At 37.6% G+C, this 19,867-nt stretch overlaps 1 protein-coding gene across 23 annotated transcripts in view; it reads right to left on the bottom strand.

Annotated features, from left to right (window-relative positions):
- Nucleotides 1–19,867, bottom strand: part of PARD3 (par-3 family cell polarity regulator) — a 443,499-nt gene that overhangs the window by 120,947 nt on the left and 302,685 nt on the right. For all 23 annotated transcript variants that reach the window (XR_008436211.1, XM_053972924.1, XM_053973078.1 and 20 more), the window contains one exon: nucleotides 16,851–17,067. Coding sequence is in view for 22 of the 23 variants with exons in the window: in XM_053972924.1 (XP_053828899.1) it covers nucleotides 16,851–17,067 (217 nt within the window). In the remaining variant the exon portion in view is untranslated. The remainder of the gene's footprint in view (nucleotides 1–16,850; nucleotides 17,068–19,867) is intronic.

Genomic DNA, 19,867 nt, shown 5'->3' with positions numbered 1-19,867 from the left:
ATGAACTGTATGATTATAGAAAAATCTCTCCATAACACTAACAATGTTTACTTCATGTAACAGCTTGTTTATTCAGCAGCTCTCTCATTTAAACCCTGTTATAAAAAGTAGAGCTAAAAAGTAGTTTAATTTTATTTTGTAGCTGCAAAAGCAAAGAAAAAACTTCTATGACTAATTGAAATACAGGTTGTAAATTAAAAATACCCTGTCTGTCCAAGAGTGTGAGAAATTGATGAAAGAGAGCAGCTGAAATCTTGTTCACTCTAATTGCCAAGATACTCCAGAGTTCTACTTAATTTATATGTTCTTAATTCTCCTTTTACATTAAGGTTTGGAGAAAGTTTCAAGATAAGTGTTAATGCTCAAAGTCATATTCACAGATCCACAGACTTAATCCTTAAATTCAGTCAACAATAGGAATCACAGTAAGTGAAGAAATTAAAAATTGTAAGAGGACTATCATCTAAACATATGATCTCTAGTACATAACAGCCAAGTCATATCAGAGGAAATGACCATCCTCAGAGCCCATGATACTGGTTTGTCACATTATTATTAATGAAAAGATGAGAACACAGACCTGTATGTCGTAAGCTTGACCCTCAAATAGGAAATCGCATGAACTTTGGATAATCTAATCAAGCCAAAATGAATACCCAAACCTCTCTGTCAGCTGGCTCACTTTCAAGCTTACTTGCTTGAATGACTGCCACCAACTAGGAGGTGACCTAATCCAAAGTCTGTCATGCTGAACAGAGAGGCACTGACTAACAAGTGCCTTCAGTGGCTTTGGGCCAGTGCATCAGAGCAACTGAACAGTATGAGGCTCAACAGAAAAGACAGCTTAGCAGAACATTTAAAGAACAGGCTCAAGCTACAACATGATGCCATATATATAAAAAAATATGTGAAATGTACATAAAGTACACATGTAGACATAAAGAATATGTAAATGATTTTGCATAAATTGATATAAATACATATAGGACAAGTGAAGCACGAAGGATACACAAGTAACTACAGAAACTCCACATTTACAAGTTATCTCAAAAGTAGATTCAGTTTAAAAGAATATATATCAGCATCCCTGATACAACAAATATAATACACATGTAATTTGCTAAAAGGATTTTACTCTGATGCGTTACTGATGAGATCATTGTCGTCTGCCAAATCATCCACGTATTTCATTAAAATAAAGAGCTACAGAAGAAAAATGCATTAGTTGATTAATGAAAAAAACACAAAAATTGATTGAGACAAGTTCAGTAGCATTATGTTACTTAATAGAAAAAAGACCATCATTAAAAATTAACAATCGGTAAGTGTCTTGAGCTATTTTGTCAGTGTTTTCTAGCTTCAAGGCATGCTCTTTTCCCCTTTGTAGCAAACAGTATTCACACACACAGACACACACATAATGTAAACACTGCTTGAACGATTCTGCAATGATTTCTTTTTCACCCTGATGTATCAGCAAAATCATAAGATTTATATTGCAACATATTATTGGGACACACAAAGCCATTCTGTTGCTAAAACAAAAACATAGCACACAAACAAAAGCCACCTTCTTTAGTGATGACCTGAAGCTTTAGAAGCCTTCCATTCCAAGCAAAATTGTGCAAGTGCTATTTTTAAAAACACATTTTTACGTGTAAACATTTACATATTGGCAGTAGATTTCTAGAAATAGCCTGTTATCACATGTTACTAATCAAATTAGTAGATCCAATTCTGCTTGTTGGGAGGGAGTGGAATGACTGCTGGAGTGACTCAGCAGCAGCACTGTCCTGAGATGACACAAAAGCACTGATGTGCAGGCACCTTGATGCAGGAGCTTGCGGGCATAATTAAAACAGACATTGATAACTTCATTTTCCATGGATCTCCTTGCCAATGTTAAAACTGATAAAGCAGCAATCCTTCTGGTGCAACATCCAGCAGAGGACCCCTGCCAGGAGGGTTCCTGGAGAAGTCTGCTGTCACAAACCAAGAAAAGCACATTACAAAAGGCCATAGGTAACTAATGAAAATTAAGAATACTCTAAAAAGGTACCCCTGCATCTCTTCAGGCCAGCGATACTTGCCTTCAAGCAATAAACAAACTCACATGGCTCAGCCACAAACATAGATATTTAAAGCACTAGAACCAAAGTGGCTATTACTGCAAAATATCAGCCCTTTGAAGTGCCTACCCTGGGCCTGAATACTGTAAAGCATGTGAAGGTCTTCAGTGTTCTATTCACATATTTTCTCCCAGCAGCCTCCATATCACTTTCCAAACATGAAAAGAACATTTTTCAGCCCCATTCAAGGGGGTGTTCTAGTACATCTCACCAAACTAAGTTTACTCAAAAAGAACAGACAGGACGGTGCAACGCTTCACGTACAACAGCACCGGTGATTCCCACAACAACCTCCTGGAAAGAAGTGCAAACAACATATGTGATCCATAACTGCTTCCAGCCAGTGAAACGTAGTCTGCCTGGCTTTGTGAACCAGTATCCCAACTTCGAAGAAAATGGGTATGATGCCAAATTAGAGACATGTCATGAGGTTTCATTCAATTATTTTCCTGAACAGTTTTGATAACATTTCCTGAAAGGCATGACACAACAGGCAGAATATTATTCACACCAAGTCACTCTCTTTTCACAACTTAAGCATTTGTAATATTTACTTCCAGCATAAAATGGTGGAACTTTTAAAAACAGATTTCTTTTATGGAAAGACCATCTGTTTGCAAATTTCTAAACAGAAGATAATCTTCTTGCATTGCTACTTGTGATTGCCTAAAGCTAGCTGAAGCCATGGACAGCTCTAATAAATAAATAAATAAAACACAAGAAATCAGAAAAAAGCCCTAGCTACTTCAAACTACTGTAGTTGAAAAGCAGGCTGAGAAGTTCAAAGAAAGTATCAAAAAATTTGACAATGATGCTATTGGAAAGAGGGCAGCAAGACAGCAGAGATGTCCAAATCTACTCAGTAAGCAACACCACAATATAGTAAAAGTAACCATAAATAATTCATATTCATGGTGGTCAGACAAAATCTGTTAAACTGGGGATTGTGGTATCCCTGAAGGAGTCAGGAATAAAAAAAAAATCTTCTGCTTAGCTACAATTTTTTTAACAGTCATCAGTGATGAGAGCAACCACAGAAGTAGTACATGACATTTTAATGGACATTTCATAACAGTCTAAGCATTTTAAAGTTTGTGACCAAAGCTCTTTAATGTCATGTATGTATTCAAAAAAGAGAGTAGTTATTGGCCACAGTTACTTGCCCCAAGCTTAAATTTGATACACTGTGTGCTACTTGTCATTGAAGAAAATAGCTCAAACATGTGACCCAACCAAGCTAATCCAGTATTTTTATATAATATGTATTTTATAAATATATAATCTCAGTTGGCAACATATCTTTTTATACTGTGATTTAATGTACTTAGAAATTCTCCTGTCACCCCTCTCACACAGAATGTGCCCTTCAAGACTGCAGTGCCCTGTTCTAAAATGCAACACTGGGCAGTAAGATTCTAAATAGCAATTGAAAGACTGTAAATACAAATTGCAAAAAGCAAAATAAAGCCTCACATACAGAGTAAAGAGCAGGCTCCTGAAAAAACCTGAGTGAAGGCCTGCAGTATGTTAAATCACAGACTGCATATATAAAAACACACATACAACTCTCTACTTTGCAATACATAATAGCATACATAGGGATAACAAAAATTTCCCAAATTCTCAGCAGCAACCGCTGCCACTATTAACAAGTTCCTAACAATCTAAAGTACAATGTAGTCATTCTTCTATAACATAAACAATTTTTGTATGAAGAAGTAAAATCTTACATCCCAGTGCTGCTGGGTGCCAGGTTCAGCCCCCCATCTCTGGCTCAAGCTGTGCCAAACAGGTGACACCACCTTACCCCAGCACTCCCCACCTGCCCACAGCTGCCCTGCAGCCACGAAGCAAGGTGGGCAACCTCTGCTGTTCCATTTGTCACACTCCACAGAGGAGTTTAAAAATTGTGGACCCTTTTATTAGGTATGAACAATACTACATTGTGTGCCTCTAATTACTGGTGTCTACTAAGGATCCTTAGAGACAGCGTTTAAACCATGGCTACTCCGCAACACGTTCTCTCCACAACTATCCTTCTAATTCCTGCTCTGTTCATTTTAATGCATTATTGTTTCCAAATACAATGCTTCAAATTGCAAATTATGTCTGGCTCAAGGGCTGATTATGAGAAACACTAGCACTTCTGCCTCTGTGTGAATAACTCTGATAATAATGAGTGATTGACTGAGCTCCAAGAAGTCCAAATGATGAGAAGGGTCAATTTGAACATTTTTATTAGCTTCTTTTGTTAAATCTAACACTTTGCCAGGCCAGAGACAAATACTGCATCTGGTTACCATGATTTTTTGCAACCCTACAGAAGTACAATTTAGAAAATGGGTACTGGTCTAAAGGCAGACCTTATAAGAAATGCTAATGAAAGCTAAAAACCCACTCATTTTACTGGCACTCAAGAGATGGCCAAAGAAAAAGAGAATAAAAAGAAAAAGTTGCAAGGGAAATTTGCTTCAACACTTTCCTGCCAGAAAAGGGAAAAAAATATCCCTCGGTAATACTAAGAGGCATCACAGCTCCACTTTACAACCAAAACGCTTTGCTTAATAGGCCTGCCATAGGTAAACATGAGCTACAGCATGAAAATCACTAAAAATGCTCACTAAGCACATACAACAGCAGAGAAATTAGGACAAAAATGTAATAAACAAGCTAGTTAGACCAGGAAATTGCAGTTACATTATTCCAAGAACTTAAGTCTTGCAGTCATGCAATTACACTATACAAAATCAGCAAAAGTTAACTAATCAAACTAGTTGCAGTTCATCCAGAACCTTCCAAAGATTAAATTTTCCCTACAGATCTCATTACCTAGAAATGTTAATACATCAGTCAGCACTTTTTCTGTCAGTTACTAGAGATCTTTGTTGATACACACCTCCTAGAAAATAACCTCTGCATGGTAAATTAAGTAATAGGTGATGCCTCTGTATCTTTAGGCTCGTTCACATATTTACACTTACAGGAGGTAGAGAAGCCACAGACAATTTCCAGCAGAAGACCACAGTCAACACTGTAGGACTTGTGGGACAAGTCTAAACAAAATATTCCTAAAACCAAACAAGTGTGCATCTGTCATTCTCTTCTCTACAACACCAAAAAGCAATTCCCCTCGCTGAGCTGTAGCACCCCATGCTGATGGCTGCAGGTTACAGTTTAGGGTCTCCTGTCTCATTCTGGGGTTCACAGTGCCACTCAAGTCTCCTTGTGGCTAAAAAATAAAGTTTAATTCTATAACCAAATTAATAATGTCAACAGGACATCTTTACAAGCAACCCTGGAGCACAATTCATTTAAGTGTCCTTGAAGTCTTCAAGACTAGGTTGGATGGGATTTTGAGCAACCTGATCTAGTGGAAGATATGCCCACTTAGTAAGGGGTCTAGTAGAACTAGACGGTCTTTAAGTTTCAACTTAACCCATTCTGTGATTCTATCAATCTACATTATCATAGAAAGCAGAGAGTAAAGAATAACAGGCACATTATTTTGAAAGTTTGCTACAAAGATAGGGCTATGGCACAGGGACTTAGCCTGAACCAAGGCTCTGAGTAATAAATATTAATATGCCACTGCTGGCTTCACATACCTCTGTCTCTTCTATCAGCTGATATTCTGCCCTGCAGCAGGAAAATTTAGTTTACACATGCTGTATCTTCTGGGTGGAGAATGAAGAGCAAGGCTTTGCAGCACCACAACAAACCATCTCTGGAGAAGATGCAATGAGACTCAGGTGGATCATTGTTGGGACAGCAGTCTGACAGCAGGTCCCTGCAGCAGCTGCTTCCAGGGCTTGCCCAGAGCTACCTGGAGCCCTGGAGATGCCTGGCATCCTGTAGCTGCCAGCAGTCAGAGCTTAAGCTCTCTTCATGGTAAGAATTTGAAAGCAGTTGAAATAACTATATCAATAGTGATTTACACTGCTGATTATTTTAGGGCAAAACTGTGAGCTGAGATTTTTTTCAGATTCAAAAGATGTACAAAGCAGGACTTGCTCAGGACTAATTACAGGCAAGAGATGTGGGGTAGTGAGTTGGGGTGGTTTGTTTTTTCGGTTTGGTTTCACTTTTTTTTTCCCAACCCACATAAATAAGCTACTAGCACAGAACATCTCAGACCTGGACCAGCCCCATACACACTGACATTTTTGTTCTCATTTCTACATGCTCAGGTACTTTAGGAAGGAAATGACTAGGCCTGTATTTATTTAGAAACCCAGAGAGATTATGTTTAAAATAAATCCAGACTTGACTTCAAAGATATCTGGCTCTTGATGTGTTCTTGAAATTATAACAGCTCTGCTCACGCTCAGTGTTGTACACAGTACACAGCAATTATCACTGCCATTTCACTATTTCTTCTGAATATATAGCCTAAAATAAATATTTAAAAAAAAAAAAAAAAAACAAATCCAACAATGAAAATGGTACTGATTCTTCCTTCACATTTCCTTTAATTTACACAAGCAGCTTTTTCCTTGGGGTTATAAAAAGCAAATAGAACTAGCAAAGTATTTGGAGCTCTACAGATGACACCAGGAATCCTAATGGTTACAGATTATAAAACTGTAGGTATCATTACCTGCTCAGCAACATCGAAGAAAAGAAATACTTTAATTGTCACACAACATCTGAAACTCCTGCTTGTACCAGCATGTTGTGCTCTGAATTTCAGGATTTTAGCACTATGTGTTAAAGACAATTATAGCATCTATAACAACATTGTGAAATATTTGAGATTTATTTGTGGTATGCTGCTGTTGAAATGTGTAATAGCAGTTCAGCTTGCATACTAAACACACCTGGTGTTGAAAATGCTAGAGGCGCTTGCAATTGGTGTAAAAATACACTACTTTTATTATTGTGGTACTCAAAATTGCTGATAATGATAAGATTTTAGATGTATTTTTGTTATTTAATATTCTTTTTCAGGTCCTTTAAAAGCTTTCAGGTCCTTTAAAGCTAATTCATAAACTTTGACACTGATTAGACTGTTTTTTACCAAGCACTACTTATAACAGCATAGCATGAAAAAGGAAATTACATACATTTTCAGTGATTCATCTATCCAACATCCATCCAGCATTCATCCACCTTCAAACTACACTCAACACCAGTATCTGGGAGCTCTAGCATACGTTTTTAGCATACATATATTTCACATTTATACAATACAGGAAACATCACAGGACATCAAAATGCCTGGAGACACTAGCATGGACAAGGTACTATCCTATTTTTAAAATGAGAAAATAGTTCCTCTTGAAAGTTTAAGCGGCTTGCCAAACTCCAAGAGTTTTTGTACTGGAAGTCCAAAAAACATTAGGACTAACTATGCAGATTTCATTGACAAAGGTAAATCTATGAAGTCAATACTCAGTTAACATTGACTGAACTAGTTATTTATTTATAACAGAGAATTTCTCTACCAATACAGCATTTCCAACATACTTTCAACATAAAATACAAACTCTTTAAAACAGTCTATCAGTAGTACGCTGTTATATTTATTGAAATTAGTCAAGTTCACCAAGTAGTTTCATGAGACTATACTGTGCTCTTTTTCCTTTTTGGACTAGGAGCTACAAGACTGATAGCAACAAAGTCCTAAAAGAAGTGTTAACATTTGTAGAAACTAAGAATTTGTCTTCTGCAAAAGCAAACATTTCAAAATTTACTGTTAACCACATCATCAGCTAGACCAAACATACACTGTAAAACTAGTTCTTGAATTCATTCCAGTAGGGTCTATTTTATAAACATCTATAGCCCTTTCTTGCACTTCTGCTTATTGTAAGTTTGCCCAGAACTGGTAAAATTTAATACATGGTGGAACACTACATTAACTACTGAAATGTTATTGCACATCACAAAGGTTTACTGCTACTTTGTAAACATGCTTACCTGAGTGCCATAAAATGCTGACATAATGAGTCAGATCGACTGCGGTGCACTGCAATCAGGTCTGTGCACTTGAAATGCAAAAGCAGCTCCTTGATACAAAAGTCATTTACACAATCTCTAAAAGACATTTTTGTATATGGCACACTTCAAATTTTGTAGTATTTTGGAATTAGGCAAATACACCCCAAATTATCAGTAACAGGACAAATTGCCCAGAACAGAATATGTGTACACATTGTATTTTGTACTTGAGCACAAGGGCAGTGTCTCAAGAAACCCCCGAGCTACAAATCACTGAAGTCTGGAAGACAGGCCTGGCAAGACCCAGTTCTGCTATCCCAGCCTTGGGAGCTACAACTGCTCAGTGTCAGAGGCAAAGTACTGGGATACAGGGACTTCCTGGGTACCACTTAACTCTTGTGTGACCAAATTCTTATGCTCTTATGTTAAATCCTAAGGAACCAACCAAACATAAGTGGAATTAAAAAGAACTCTTCCTCCCTCTCCAAAAGTAAAATAAACTTCCTCCTTTTATGATTGGCTGAACTACAAATGCCTGAGGTTTTACTTGATATATGTACTTTGGGATGAAAATGGAAAAGTATCAGCATTAATACAACACTAATTTTAGGCATTTAATTAAAAACAGGTGACATTTCTTGGTGTAGCATGAAATAGTAGAAAGAAAGATTTCTGTCAACTGTTTCTTCCTCAGTTGAAAATAATCACCTTTTCTAGCTAGTGGATTATATAAGACACTATTTCCACATCAGACAATCAGCTCAGTATCCTAATAGTTGCCAGTCCAAGACAATTTGGAGTAAGATGCTTGGAAGCACAATGGAAAAAAAACCCTCTTTATAGATAAATAATTCCTTAGCACTTAGCATGTCACGAATGTAAGGAGTCTTAAACACAGGCTCGGGTATACTCTTGGGGTCCTTTGAGGGCAGCAATCCTTCAGGGTAACACTGTATCACAAAGGTCCTTTAAGATGTCCATTTTTTGCATGAAAATCTTATTGTACATCCACATGTTCTTGATTCATGAGAAGCATAAGTACATGCTGATTGATTCACAAATTTTGTACCAGCAATTATTCGATGTCTCTTATTCCTGTCTTACCAAGGACAAACACTTTTCACCAGGAGAGTGGTTAAGCATTGGAACAGGCTGCTGAAAGAGGCTGCTGACTCTCCATCCTTGGAGATATTTGAAAATAAACTGGCCATGACACTCAGCTGATGAGAAATTGAAGCTGGGCTGCTGTGAGTAGGAGATGAACCAAGCAGAAAACCTTTCTTGCTCATATCACTAGAAGTGCAGTACTCTGAATATCTCTTCAGTTCCTTATAATTATTTTTTTCCTCCAGAAGTCATCAACAGATTCAAAGTGGGGGAAATATTACCTCTATACCCCGTTGTCACTGTGTTTCTAATATTTCCTTCTCTCTTATTCTTTCTACAAAACTTTCATTCCTCTTAGTTTTTCCTGAAGTAACAATTTAAAAACTTAAATGAGACCTCTGAAAGCTTTATACCTACTATTTTCCTACTGCATTCAGGGCAACACAGGTTTAATCCCATTTTGCCATTTTCACTGAAGGGTTGCATAATTATGTCTTTAATGATTATTTCTTTGCACAATAGTAGGACAAGTTAACATCTTAACAGGAGGCATCAGCCTGCCAACACAGCACAAATACAGATCATTGCTCCTGGGAACTGAAATGCAGTAGCAAGTTAGAGCTTTGCCTTTTAGAAAAGGATCAGCTGTCCTGCAGCTGCCAACTTCAGAACCTTAAGAAAATGTACTTAACCACCTATGTCATCCCAGATACAAAGCTATATTAAGTTACATTCATTTTCCTCTAAGTCAACACTCCTATTCCTGTTTTTAAAAAGAATTTTCAAAGATGACTCTGCTTTAAAAACATAATCTACAGCATCCACAAATATATACCAATGTACAGGTGCTATCAGTAGTGAATTAAACCTCTAAAGAAGCTTTCCAAGAGATAACAAAACAAATGTCATTAATAGAGCTTTTCACCTAACAAATACTTCATGTCTCAAGATGGTATTTATTGAAGATGTTTTGTTATGGACTAGGGCACTGCCTGTTTAGTCTTCAATTATCACATGAGGTGGAAGAAAAAAATCCCATTTCTATATGAGCTTAAACTGAAATTGACTTTGAATCTCTGAACTGTCAACAAATTCTTCCCTGAAAAGGCTGGCTTTGCAGAGATTATAAAGAAGGTGTCATCCTTGACACTTGCGTTCTATATTCATCCAGCAGGCCTGGAAGAGAAGTGTGCAGAACACCGGGCAGGATGGCGGAGGGCTCAGCTGTCACCCTGCCTGCCTCCCTCACTTACTTTGCAAGCAAAGACAGCACTGAAGGTGTCAAAGGTTCTCTATTTAAAGTCACTGACAAGCAAAGGAAGAACACTGGGAGAATATGTTAGCAGACACTATGAACTCATCTCTAGTAACAAGTCATCCTGACACTTACTTCTGGATGTTAGAAACAAGAGCCCTGATTCTATTGAAATAAAAAAAAAAACAAAAAACAAAACAACCAAACCCCCATACACTACACCACCATCAGATTTATAAGGTTGAGATTTACTCTGGGAAAATCCAGTGTAAAGAACACATAGAGCAAAATCCCTGCTTTCTGTCAGAGTGACAAACCAGAAAGCCACATACGATTATGTTAATCTCCCACTTCAAATCTCCCTTGCACAATTGCATACCACTGCTTTCTGTGTTTCGTTTAAAAGTCATAGAGTTTACTAACCACTTAATGAAGCCGCATTCCTTAAATCCCTGACAGATTATGTGAACTTGTTTGGTTTAGAAACATAAATTTGCCATTCCACTACCCCCTGCCCCAACAACATCTTAGTCTAAAGCGGGTGTGCTTGGGGCTGCAGGCAATGAAACACGCCTCTCCTCAAAGCAACTGCCTCCATCGAGAGCAGGAAACAGTAAGGCAGAGAAATGCACAGAGAAAGGAAGGAGCACTGCTTGCCTTTCCAAAAAAGAGAAGTTATTTCCAACCAAGCTTATCTCTTTCAGTACCTTATTTAGTTTTAATTGGAAAGAAGGAAGTGAAGAATATGAAAATGCTTTGAAAGACCCTTGTAAGAGTCCTGGGTAATCATCTGCATCGAAGATGACAATTTGCTGCATGGCTGATTTAATTTGAAAGGCTTTTCTGATGCTGTGTGTCACAGTGGCCAGCTGAAACTTTGAAAATGGATCAGGACAAAGTAGCCATAGGAGCACAGAAAAGGTGCATCAACAGTATTCAACTTGCAGACAGGATGAGGCCGGTGTTCCTCCTCTAAAGTGAAAGGATATCCTGCTTAGACCCTGCATCCAGGATTATACTAGGCCATGCATTTTCTAGCTGGTGGCAGAAGGGGGGAAGCAGATGTGGACTTAATGACAGTTGTGCCAGCTGGCTTGTAATAGCAGCAGGCAAAAACCAGAGCACGAACGGCCCCAGATTCCATTTACCTGACCAACAACCCAGCGCAGCGTTTCTGATGGAAGTCTCAGCACAAGCACCACAAGCTGTCAGCAACGTTCTCCTGTGAGCATTAGCAAACCCAGGCACAATTCAGTGTGCACACAATGAGCTTCCAAGTTTGAAACGATGCAGCTGACGGGTGTTTAAGCACTAACCTCCTCCTCTGTGTTCCAAGGCTCAAGATTTATGGCGTTTTGTTCCATGAGCACTAAAGAAAAAAAACCTCTAACTTTCAGAGCTCATTCCCATGTTTTCTATTAAACCCATATATCAGTAAGTGTCATTCACCAACACAAAGTCCTGTTAGTCATGGTTCCAAGGAAAATGTCATTATTGCTGCTTCTTAAGCTACTGAATGATAGAAATCAGACCACAGATTTTGTTTTATCAAGTTTGAGGTATTTGCCAGTCCTGCTGATTAGGATATAATTCACCAGTATTTTACACAACTCTGACATGTTTTAGATATTGTGCCTAGTTAAAAGTCTGAAAATTGCTATTAAATGAAAGAGAAAGAAGGTTATTACTAAATCAGCGGTGTAACCTTTGTGAGCTGCTTTTCATCTCCTCACAGACATTACAATGAGAAAACTTAAATGAAAACCAGAATAGGCAATACAAGGAAGTCATGTAACAAGCAACAGTAAACCACATAGGTTATTCTCCCAAATGCCTCGTCAGTGGTCTCAGATAGCTCATGTGGTTGAAATGTGTAATTCAGAGCTACAAATAGTATGTTTATAAATCTGGACAGGTCCAGTGCACCTTGGAAACAGCTGTGTGGGGGGAAAGAATAGCCAGCAGTATATCTGATTTCAGCTAAACAAGGTTGCAAACTGAATTATCTATTTCCTCTCACTGAACTGGAAGATACAACACTGCAAGGCTCCCAGTAATCACTTTAAATGTAATTAAATCTAATTAGGATTAGATTTTAATGGTAATCTAGGGATATTACATTTGCATTGGTTATTCAGTGCATTGATTTACCCACCTATATGCTACAACACTTAAAATGGGAATTAAGGATCAGCTACCCTACATTATGACTTTACATTTCCATCAACAGGCCAGATATTAAAATATGCATACTCTGATACAAAAAACATCTATGCATATGATTAATTTTGAGCATACAGTCTTGCTCTGTGAAACTCAAAACACAGTGCTTATGTTCTCCATTGAAAAGTCAAGTTTATGTGGGACTCGGGTATTAATTCCTATAGTAGAAAATTTATTTACTTCATATAACATACTTATCCAAAGGTGCTGCAAATTGCATTACATCTATTCCATAAATAATCTCCAAAACCAATGCAGATATTGCTTGCTTAAACCTCAGGTTAAGGTACAAGTCATATTCCCCATCTTTTGTTCTCATCATCTGTTCCCCACACAAATCTAAACATACCATACGAATTTTCAAAGCCATTTTTCTCCAATCATATCAAGGGTTAACTGTTTCAGTAGGTTTGGGGTTTCTTATCAGGCAATGAGTGACTGTCCCTAGATATTTTCAGCAAGACATGACTAGCTAGCTTGGCCTCCCTACTATTCCCTTTCCTGCCTCTGGAAACCCAGAGCCGCTTCTTTTTCCTCATTATTCTCAATGTCTTGGAGGTTCATTTTTACCTAAAGATGTTATTCCTCAGACACATCCTTTCCTGAGACTGACCACTTGCTGGACATACTTTACATCATCAGTTCAGTTACCCATCTAATAACTGTATCCAAGCTTGCACACTGGGAAGAAGCATGAATTAAGTAAAGGGATTGTAAGTGAGCAGCAGCACCACAGCAGATGTGTCACTGCATCATCATCATCCAAAACCTTCAAATATAACATCTCAAATCTTCCTCTCTCATATCCTATGGGGATCCATTTTTATAAAAATACTCTGTATAGGACAGGGGTAAAAGGAAGGGGAAAAATGTACCATATACCATTTTTCTCTCTCAGGAGAGGAATGTCAAAGAATTGCACAACACAGAGACCCATTAAATTAATGTACATCTACCAGCACTATTTACAGGCACACTTTGAAACTGTGAAGACTCTTTCTTAAGGCAGCACTACAATAACTTTTTCAACTATCGATTGTTTTGTCAGGTTTTTATCAAGAAACAAAATCTCTACTTAAAAATAAAATCAGACTCAAAATAAGTAAACATACTTCATATTGCATCTGGAGAAGCATACAGATTTTTATAAACTTCTGATGTCAAATCTACTGAAGGCTTCTCAGCAGTGAAACAAGAAACTAGTAGAACTTCATATCAGCTTCCCAAAAACTATTTGCTCAGCTGGCAGTGGCCACCCAGGCACCCTCTAACTGGAGAAGGAGGAACTGCACAACTTTTCACTGGCCACAGCATTTGGCACATGATCCTCTTGAAAGGCTAAGACAAGAATGAGTCCAATACTCAGATAAAACAAATAGATTCAGGTATAAGCAAAGCACTGCAGCACCTGCCTCTCCTCCAATAGACCAAAATTTCTGCTCAACACTTTGCTAGGCTAACTTCTGTCCTCATCTCATCTGTGAGGAGAATTCTCAGCCAAATGGCATAATTAATCTGTTGTGTGTTGATTTGAAAAAAGAAATACACACATGTTCAGATATATTTATGTCACAGTCAGAAGGGTGAACTTCCAGCCTAATGCTGGAAAAAGGTCCTCTGGGAATAATGGGACTTGTGTGTGTCACAGTCACACAGTTTTGCAGTTTTCAGTTTGCAGCTCTCCGCCAAGGTTATGTCAATCCTCTTTACTATGTTTGACAGCAGTAAAACAATGGAGGTGTTTAGAAGATTTTAACTTCTTATCTGAATCATCCAGAGATTTCTTGGAAATGATGCTGAAGGATAAAGGTAACTTAGGGTTCTCTAGTGGGACTTTGCATCTCACAGTAGAGTTTAATGAAGATTCCAGTAGCAAATCCTAAGATTTTAACTGAACACAAGGAGACTTATTTTTATACATCACACAGACTCTTCCTTATGAGATGCCAGTTTGCATATAGGTAACGAAAAGCCCTTTGGCTAAATACAGACATTGGAATAAAGCGTCAGTTAATAGCAAATTCATCCTACAAGTGTTTTTGACCATACAACCTAATGAAGAAAGATTATTTAAAGATTAGAGCACTGAAAAGGAAGAAAAAAGTGGAAAAGGAGAAAAGAAAAAGATCGACAAAGAAATTACAATGTTGTACAGAACTAAAACATCCAATTATGCTTTGATCCTGGTTTGAATTTTAAATGTTACTGTCATCACTATTTTCTATCACACAACTTCTTTCAGTGATTACTTGATATCTATGATATATGTCAAATGTACAGAAAAACAAAACATGTTATAGGTAGAAGTAGTAGCTTATTTTGCAGACATAACAAAGCCCATCTCTCAAACATTATTGAGAAGCCTGTCAACAAGGCAAATCAAGCACCAAGTGGAAATGAGGCACAATGCTTAATTCTCTCAATCAGCATTTTCTTGCTTGCCAGGAACACCTCTCCTGTGTGGGCTGACAAGGTGCAAGCTAATTTACAGATCCAGGAGTAGTCAGCTATATCCAGACAGCACTGCTCTCACATTAATTAAGAGGAGACTGAAAAGTAAAGTTCACTCAGAAATGGTAGTGAAGGAAAAAAACTCAAGAAAATGTTGACTGTTATGAAGAGCAAACAACAAAGCATTGGATCATCCTATCACTCAAATTAATGTTGTTTCCAAATTAGAGAGTTCGGAAGTGTTATATCAAGGACACAGGAAAGGTTACCTTGCCTGGCCCATGGAGCTGCCCAAGCTTTCTAGATGCTGTAAACAATTTCTGACTGAACTCACAAGACAACACTCAAGGTATCCAAGATGCTACTACTTAGAGCCTAAAGAATTTATCATGCATATTGTGCCTCAATTTTACTTGTCATTTATGCTGTTTAAAAATGACAGAGCGCAGAAAAGAGCCAGTCAGCATTTCACATCTCCTGCCTTACACACTCTCCCAGAGTGGGGTGCAATGCTCTGCTCCAGGCTTGAACTGACACAGGCAAATGTCCAGAGGATGAGGGCATCCCCATGGGCTTCACAGGCTGAAGGACCCTCTTCCTACCTGACATGTGCGACTATCTCCTATAATTCTTCTTCTGTTCTATGGCATACACTGTCTAAGAGCCTGGTATTATTTACTGTTTTCTAAAGCAGATTTCAAAACAATATTTTCTAATTAACTACATTTTTTTCCCTAATTAACCACTTTTTCTACTTACTACTCTCCTAACATCATTCTCAGTCACACAGAACAATTCTCAAGAACCTGTGCAGTTACCACACATGTTAAGCTAATATTTTACAGGATAAAGAAAGTAATGGGGTGAAAGCTAACTGAAGCTCCCCTTATATGTTTTCAGAGCAGAATCTTTAATAAATAATTAAAATAATACCAGTACCTCACTTTAAAATTAAGTAACAAAACAAACGCTGCTTTAATATTGCTTTTTCTTTGAAATGTGTTTATTTACTCTAGCTGGTTAAAAGAAGGACTGGTTTTCTTGCTCTCTCACCCCTTTCCACAAGTGATCAAAGATGTTTGTCATGTTACAACATTTACCCACAACAGCAGGGAGTACCTCAGCAGTGTGCTCCTTTCAGATCACTTATGTCTGCTGGAGAAATGGCTCCTTTAAAAAGAACTCAGTGTTTGGGTCTTTCACTGACCCGTTCTCTTTGGATTCTCAGAGCACACAACCTTAGATACTGTCTTCCTTGAGAGAAGGATGCTGTTTCTCAATCTCAGACTGATTAATCTCTTTCACATCATGCCTCCATGATACCAATAGTCTTAATAGTAAAGCAAAGAAAAACATTCATTTAGCAACACATAAGCTTTGGGTATAGCATTAAAGAAGAAAAATAAAACAAAAACCCAAATGTTTTGAGTTGTCAAAGGATATGTGCATGACTTAGACATCTCCAAAGACTCTTTCAAAACCAAGCAGTCTGTGGCTTAAAATTACTTTTTCCTTTGCCTTGCCTTTCCTTTGGCCTGCCAGGCATCTCCTTTGCTTTCATTCTGAGCTGCTTCCCTTTTATGACACCACCCATAGGCTCAAAAATTGAGAGATCAGCCTATATACATTGTGTATGGATCTGCATAGTAAAATATGGCCTCAGCAAGAATTTACAATATAATGACTAATTAGAAAAAGAAACTTCTTTTTATAATTCATTCTACATTTGATTGCAAAGTACCTACCTGAACATGTCTCCTAAGCCTTTCAGCATTCCTTTCTTTGCCTTAATCTTATCCTTCTCTTTATCTCGATCTTTCTTCTTTTCCTTTCCAGTTTTTTTTCTGTCACCTTTATCTTGGCTTCCATTCATGTGTCTCTCTAATGAGTGGGATGGTTGGTCACTTGCTGTGGACACAGATTCTCTACCAGATCTTGAGCTCTCCTCTGTGTCTTCCTCCACTGAAAGCACATATTAAGAAACATCAGTGACATAAGAACAAACAAAAAGGGCAGACTTTTTGGTATATTCCATAATGTATTTTGAAGCAAGATATATGCAAAACCACAATAAACTCTTTTTTTTTTTTTTTAATCAGTATCTGCTTACATGGTTTTCTGAGAGTGTTCATTAGAAGTATTAAACTCATAAAAGCCAGGAATTCACCTTTGCAGACCACTCTGCAAAACACAATTTGCACTTTATGGGTACTCTGGATAATGTATGGATTAATAAAGAGGATTAGCAAAGTGATATTAATTGGCCCATTTTGTTTCAGTATCTAAATCAGTTGAGGAGAGATTTAGAAATATCTGCAAGAAGTAACAACATCAGTGCAGCATGCCTTGTCCATAAATTCTTAGTAATATTCTCATAAAAATATGAAAGTCATTAGGGAGTGTTAACCCTCAACACAAGCCGTAATAGACTTTTTTTTCTTCTGCAAGTAACATAATAGTTTTGTTATGCTTTTTCATTTCCTGAAGCCATTTAGAACACATCATGCACAATGATTGTTATTTTTGGTATTATTATTGGTTGAGATGGGGCAGCCTGGGAGGTTGAGGTGGGGAGATTTCACCCAGTGGAATAAGTAAAATACTTTAAACGCAGATAACATGTTCCTTCTCTGTTTCTAATTCAAGACCGGGAGTACTAAAGCACACCCAAGGTTAGATTTAACACTCCACATGTATTTCAGAAAGTTTGAAAGAAAAATTACTAAAAGAAAAAAATCCACTGAAAACCTGAAAACTGCTTCAGTAGTTTAATAAGAAAGAAATAAAACACTTCAAGCTGGTGGGTCAGAACACAGCACTGCATGCCTTGTGACGCTGGGACGTTCCATGAGCTCTAACATTTTATATCATCACATTTAAGGAGGGCTCCAACCATCTCCCAGCTTTCCAACAGACTGCACAAAGCAGCAATTAAGATCACAGATGCATACTTAGAATTGCCTCCTGTAGTTCCAATGAATACAAAGGCTCCAAACAACTTTTGGCAGTAAAATTTGAAAAAATACAGTCTTGCTTTATATATACACAGTCTATGGAAAAAAAAATTGTACTCTATAAGATTTTGAAATGGTCAATGCTTATAGAAGGGGAAAAAAAGTTTTTTAGTTTCAGCTCTGTTTACTACTTCTTAATACTCTGCTAATATTTCTCAAGATCTCAGCAATTCTTCTACAGCCACCAGAAGAGTGTAATTCTTCAGAAATTTTTCATCTATAGACTACTGTAGAATATAAACTTGCTTTTCTTAGTCATCATTCATCTTCACCTTACAGGTAAATCATTGAACCTGAAAAGTCTACAAATCACTGACTGAAAGCCATTCAATATGACGTCTTCTCTCTCTTAGAAACTTGCTTTCAAAATACTCTTTATTCCTTAATATCAGATGTGTCTAATAGACTTTGCACTTATTCACCAAGTATCAAGTTTTCTATAAATATTCTCCAGCCCTGGATGATCACACAGACATATTTCAAGAAAAATATACCATGTCAGATACATCTCAACATTATTAACTATTTTTGAATCTTAACTGGCACTCTGAAGTACAAACCACAAGAGTGGCCGGGCCTTGGCATTTAATTCAGGACTGCTATGAGTAAAGCAGATCATACAGCTTCTCAACGGTAGAAACTGTTTTAATATTCATGTTATTGTATTTTAGGAAACTAATAGTTCCTACACATGCCTCTGTACTAGCTGTTCTTGTACTTTTTTTGGTCCCAGCACTTTTTAATCAGTGTCTGGAATGATATTTAGTTATTATTAAAAGAATTGTGGAAAAACACTTTGGAATAGAAATGTTAATTTTTTACATGTTAATTTATAGCTACAATCTGTTCTAACTAGACATTTAAAAGACTGTACTTGCAAATGAATATAATTAGCAAAAAAAAAAACAACTGTATGAAATTTCTGACAAATTTTGAGATCAACTGTTTACTTGGAATTTCACTAGTAGAATTTTAAAGATGAATCAGTTTTGACCTATGTTTGTTCATACTCACATAACAATACATTAAATAAATGATAAATATATATGTATTGTTTACTGTGCTGTGCTGAGCTGTGGAACAACTTGTCATAACAGTGTGTTGTGGTTTAGGAAGGGTACTCCCCAGCGTGGTGCTCCTGCTCAGACTCTCCAAAACATGTGCCACCCACTCGCTCCCCCTCCCTTCCCTTTGCCCCTGCAGCAGGATGGAGAGGACAGCTGGAGGCACAAAAGGTAAAGATCAGGGGTTGAGATGAGAACAGTTTACAGGAAACAGCAACAAGAAAACCAACAGTAACACTATGAATGAAAGAGGACACAAAGAAAGAATTGGCATGCAAGTTCTCACCCCTGACAGCACCCAACTGGTTCCTCCACTACTCTACAGCACCTGGTCCCCGTCCCTGGAAAATGATGTGAAGTGGTGCGGAATAACCTCTGGGTCCTGGCCATGTCCCCTCCTGGCTACTGCAAAAGTCAGCCCTGTCCTGGCCAGAACTAGGACTATTTTTGAACAAAGCTTTCACTTACTATTAATTTTGCACATTCCATGAAGAACATTGTCTCATTTCTACATTAGTGTTGCAATTAATATTTGTCTATCATACACAGTTTGCTTGCAATTAACCCAGTAGCTTAGACTGAGGCCTGTAAACTGGGATACCTGTTCTCCTGGAGTAAACACTGGTCTCTCTACTAGACTAAATAGATTTCCAGATCTCTTAAAAGGACCCAACATGAAGAAGC

Source organism: Vidua macroura, chromosome 1 (genome assembly GCF_024509145.1).
Source record: "Vidua macroura isolate BioBank_ID:100142 chromosome 1, ASM2450914v1, whole genome shotgun sequence".
Classification (NCBI taxonomy): domain Eukaryota; kingdom Metazoa; phylum Chordata; class Aves; order Passeriformes; family Viduidae; genus Vidua; species Vidua macroura.
Note: the sequence above shows the minus strand (reverse complement) of the source record. Positions and strands in the feature narration are given on the sequence as shown.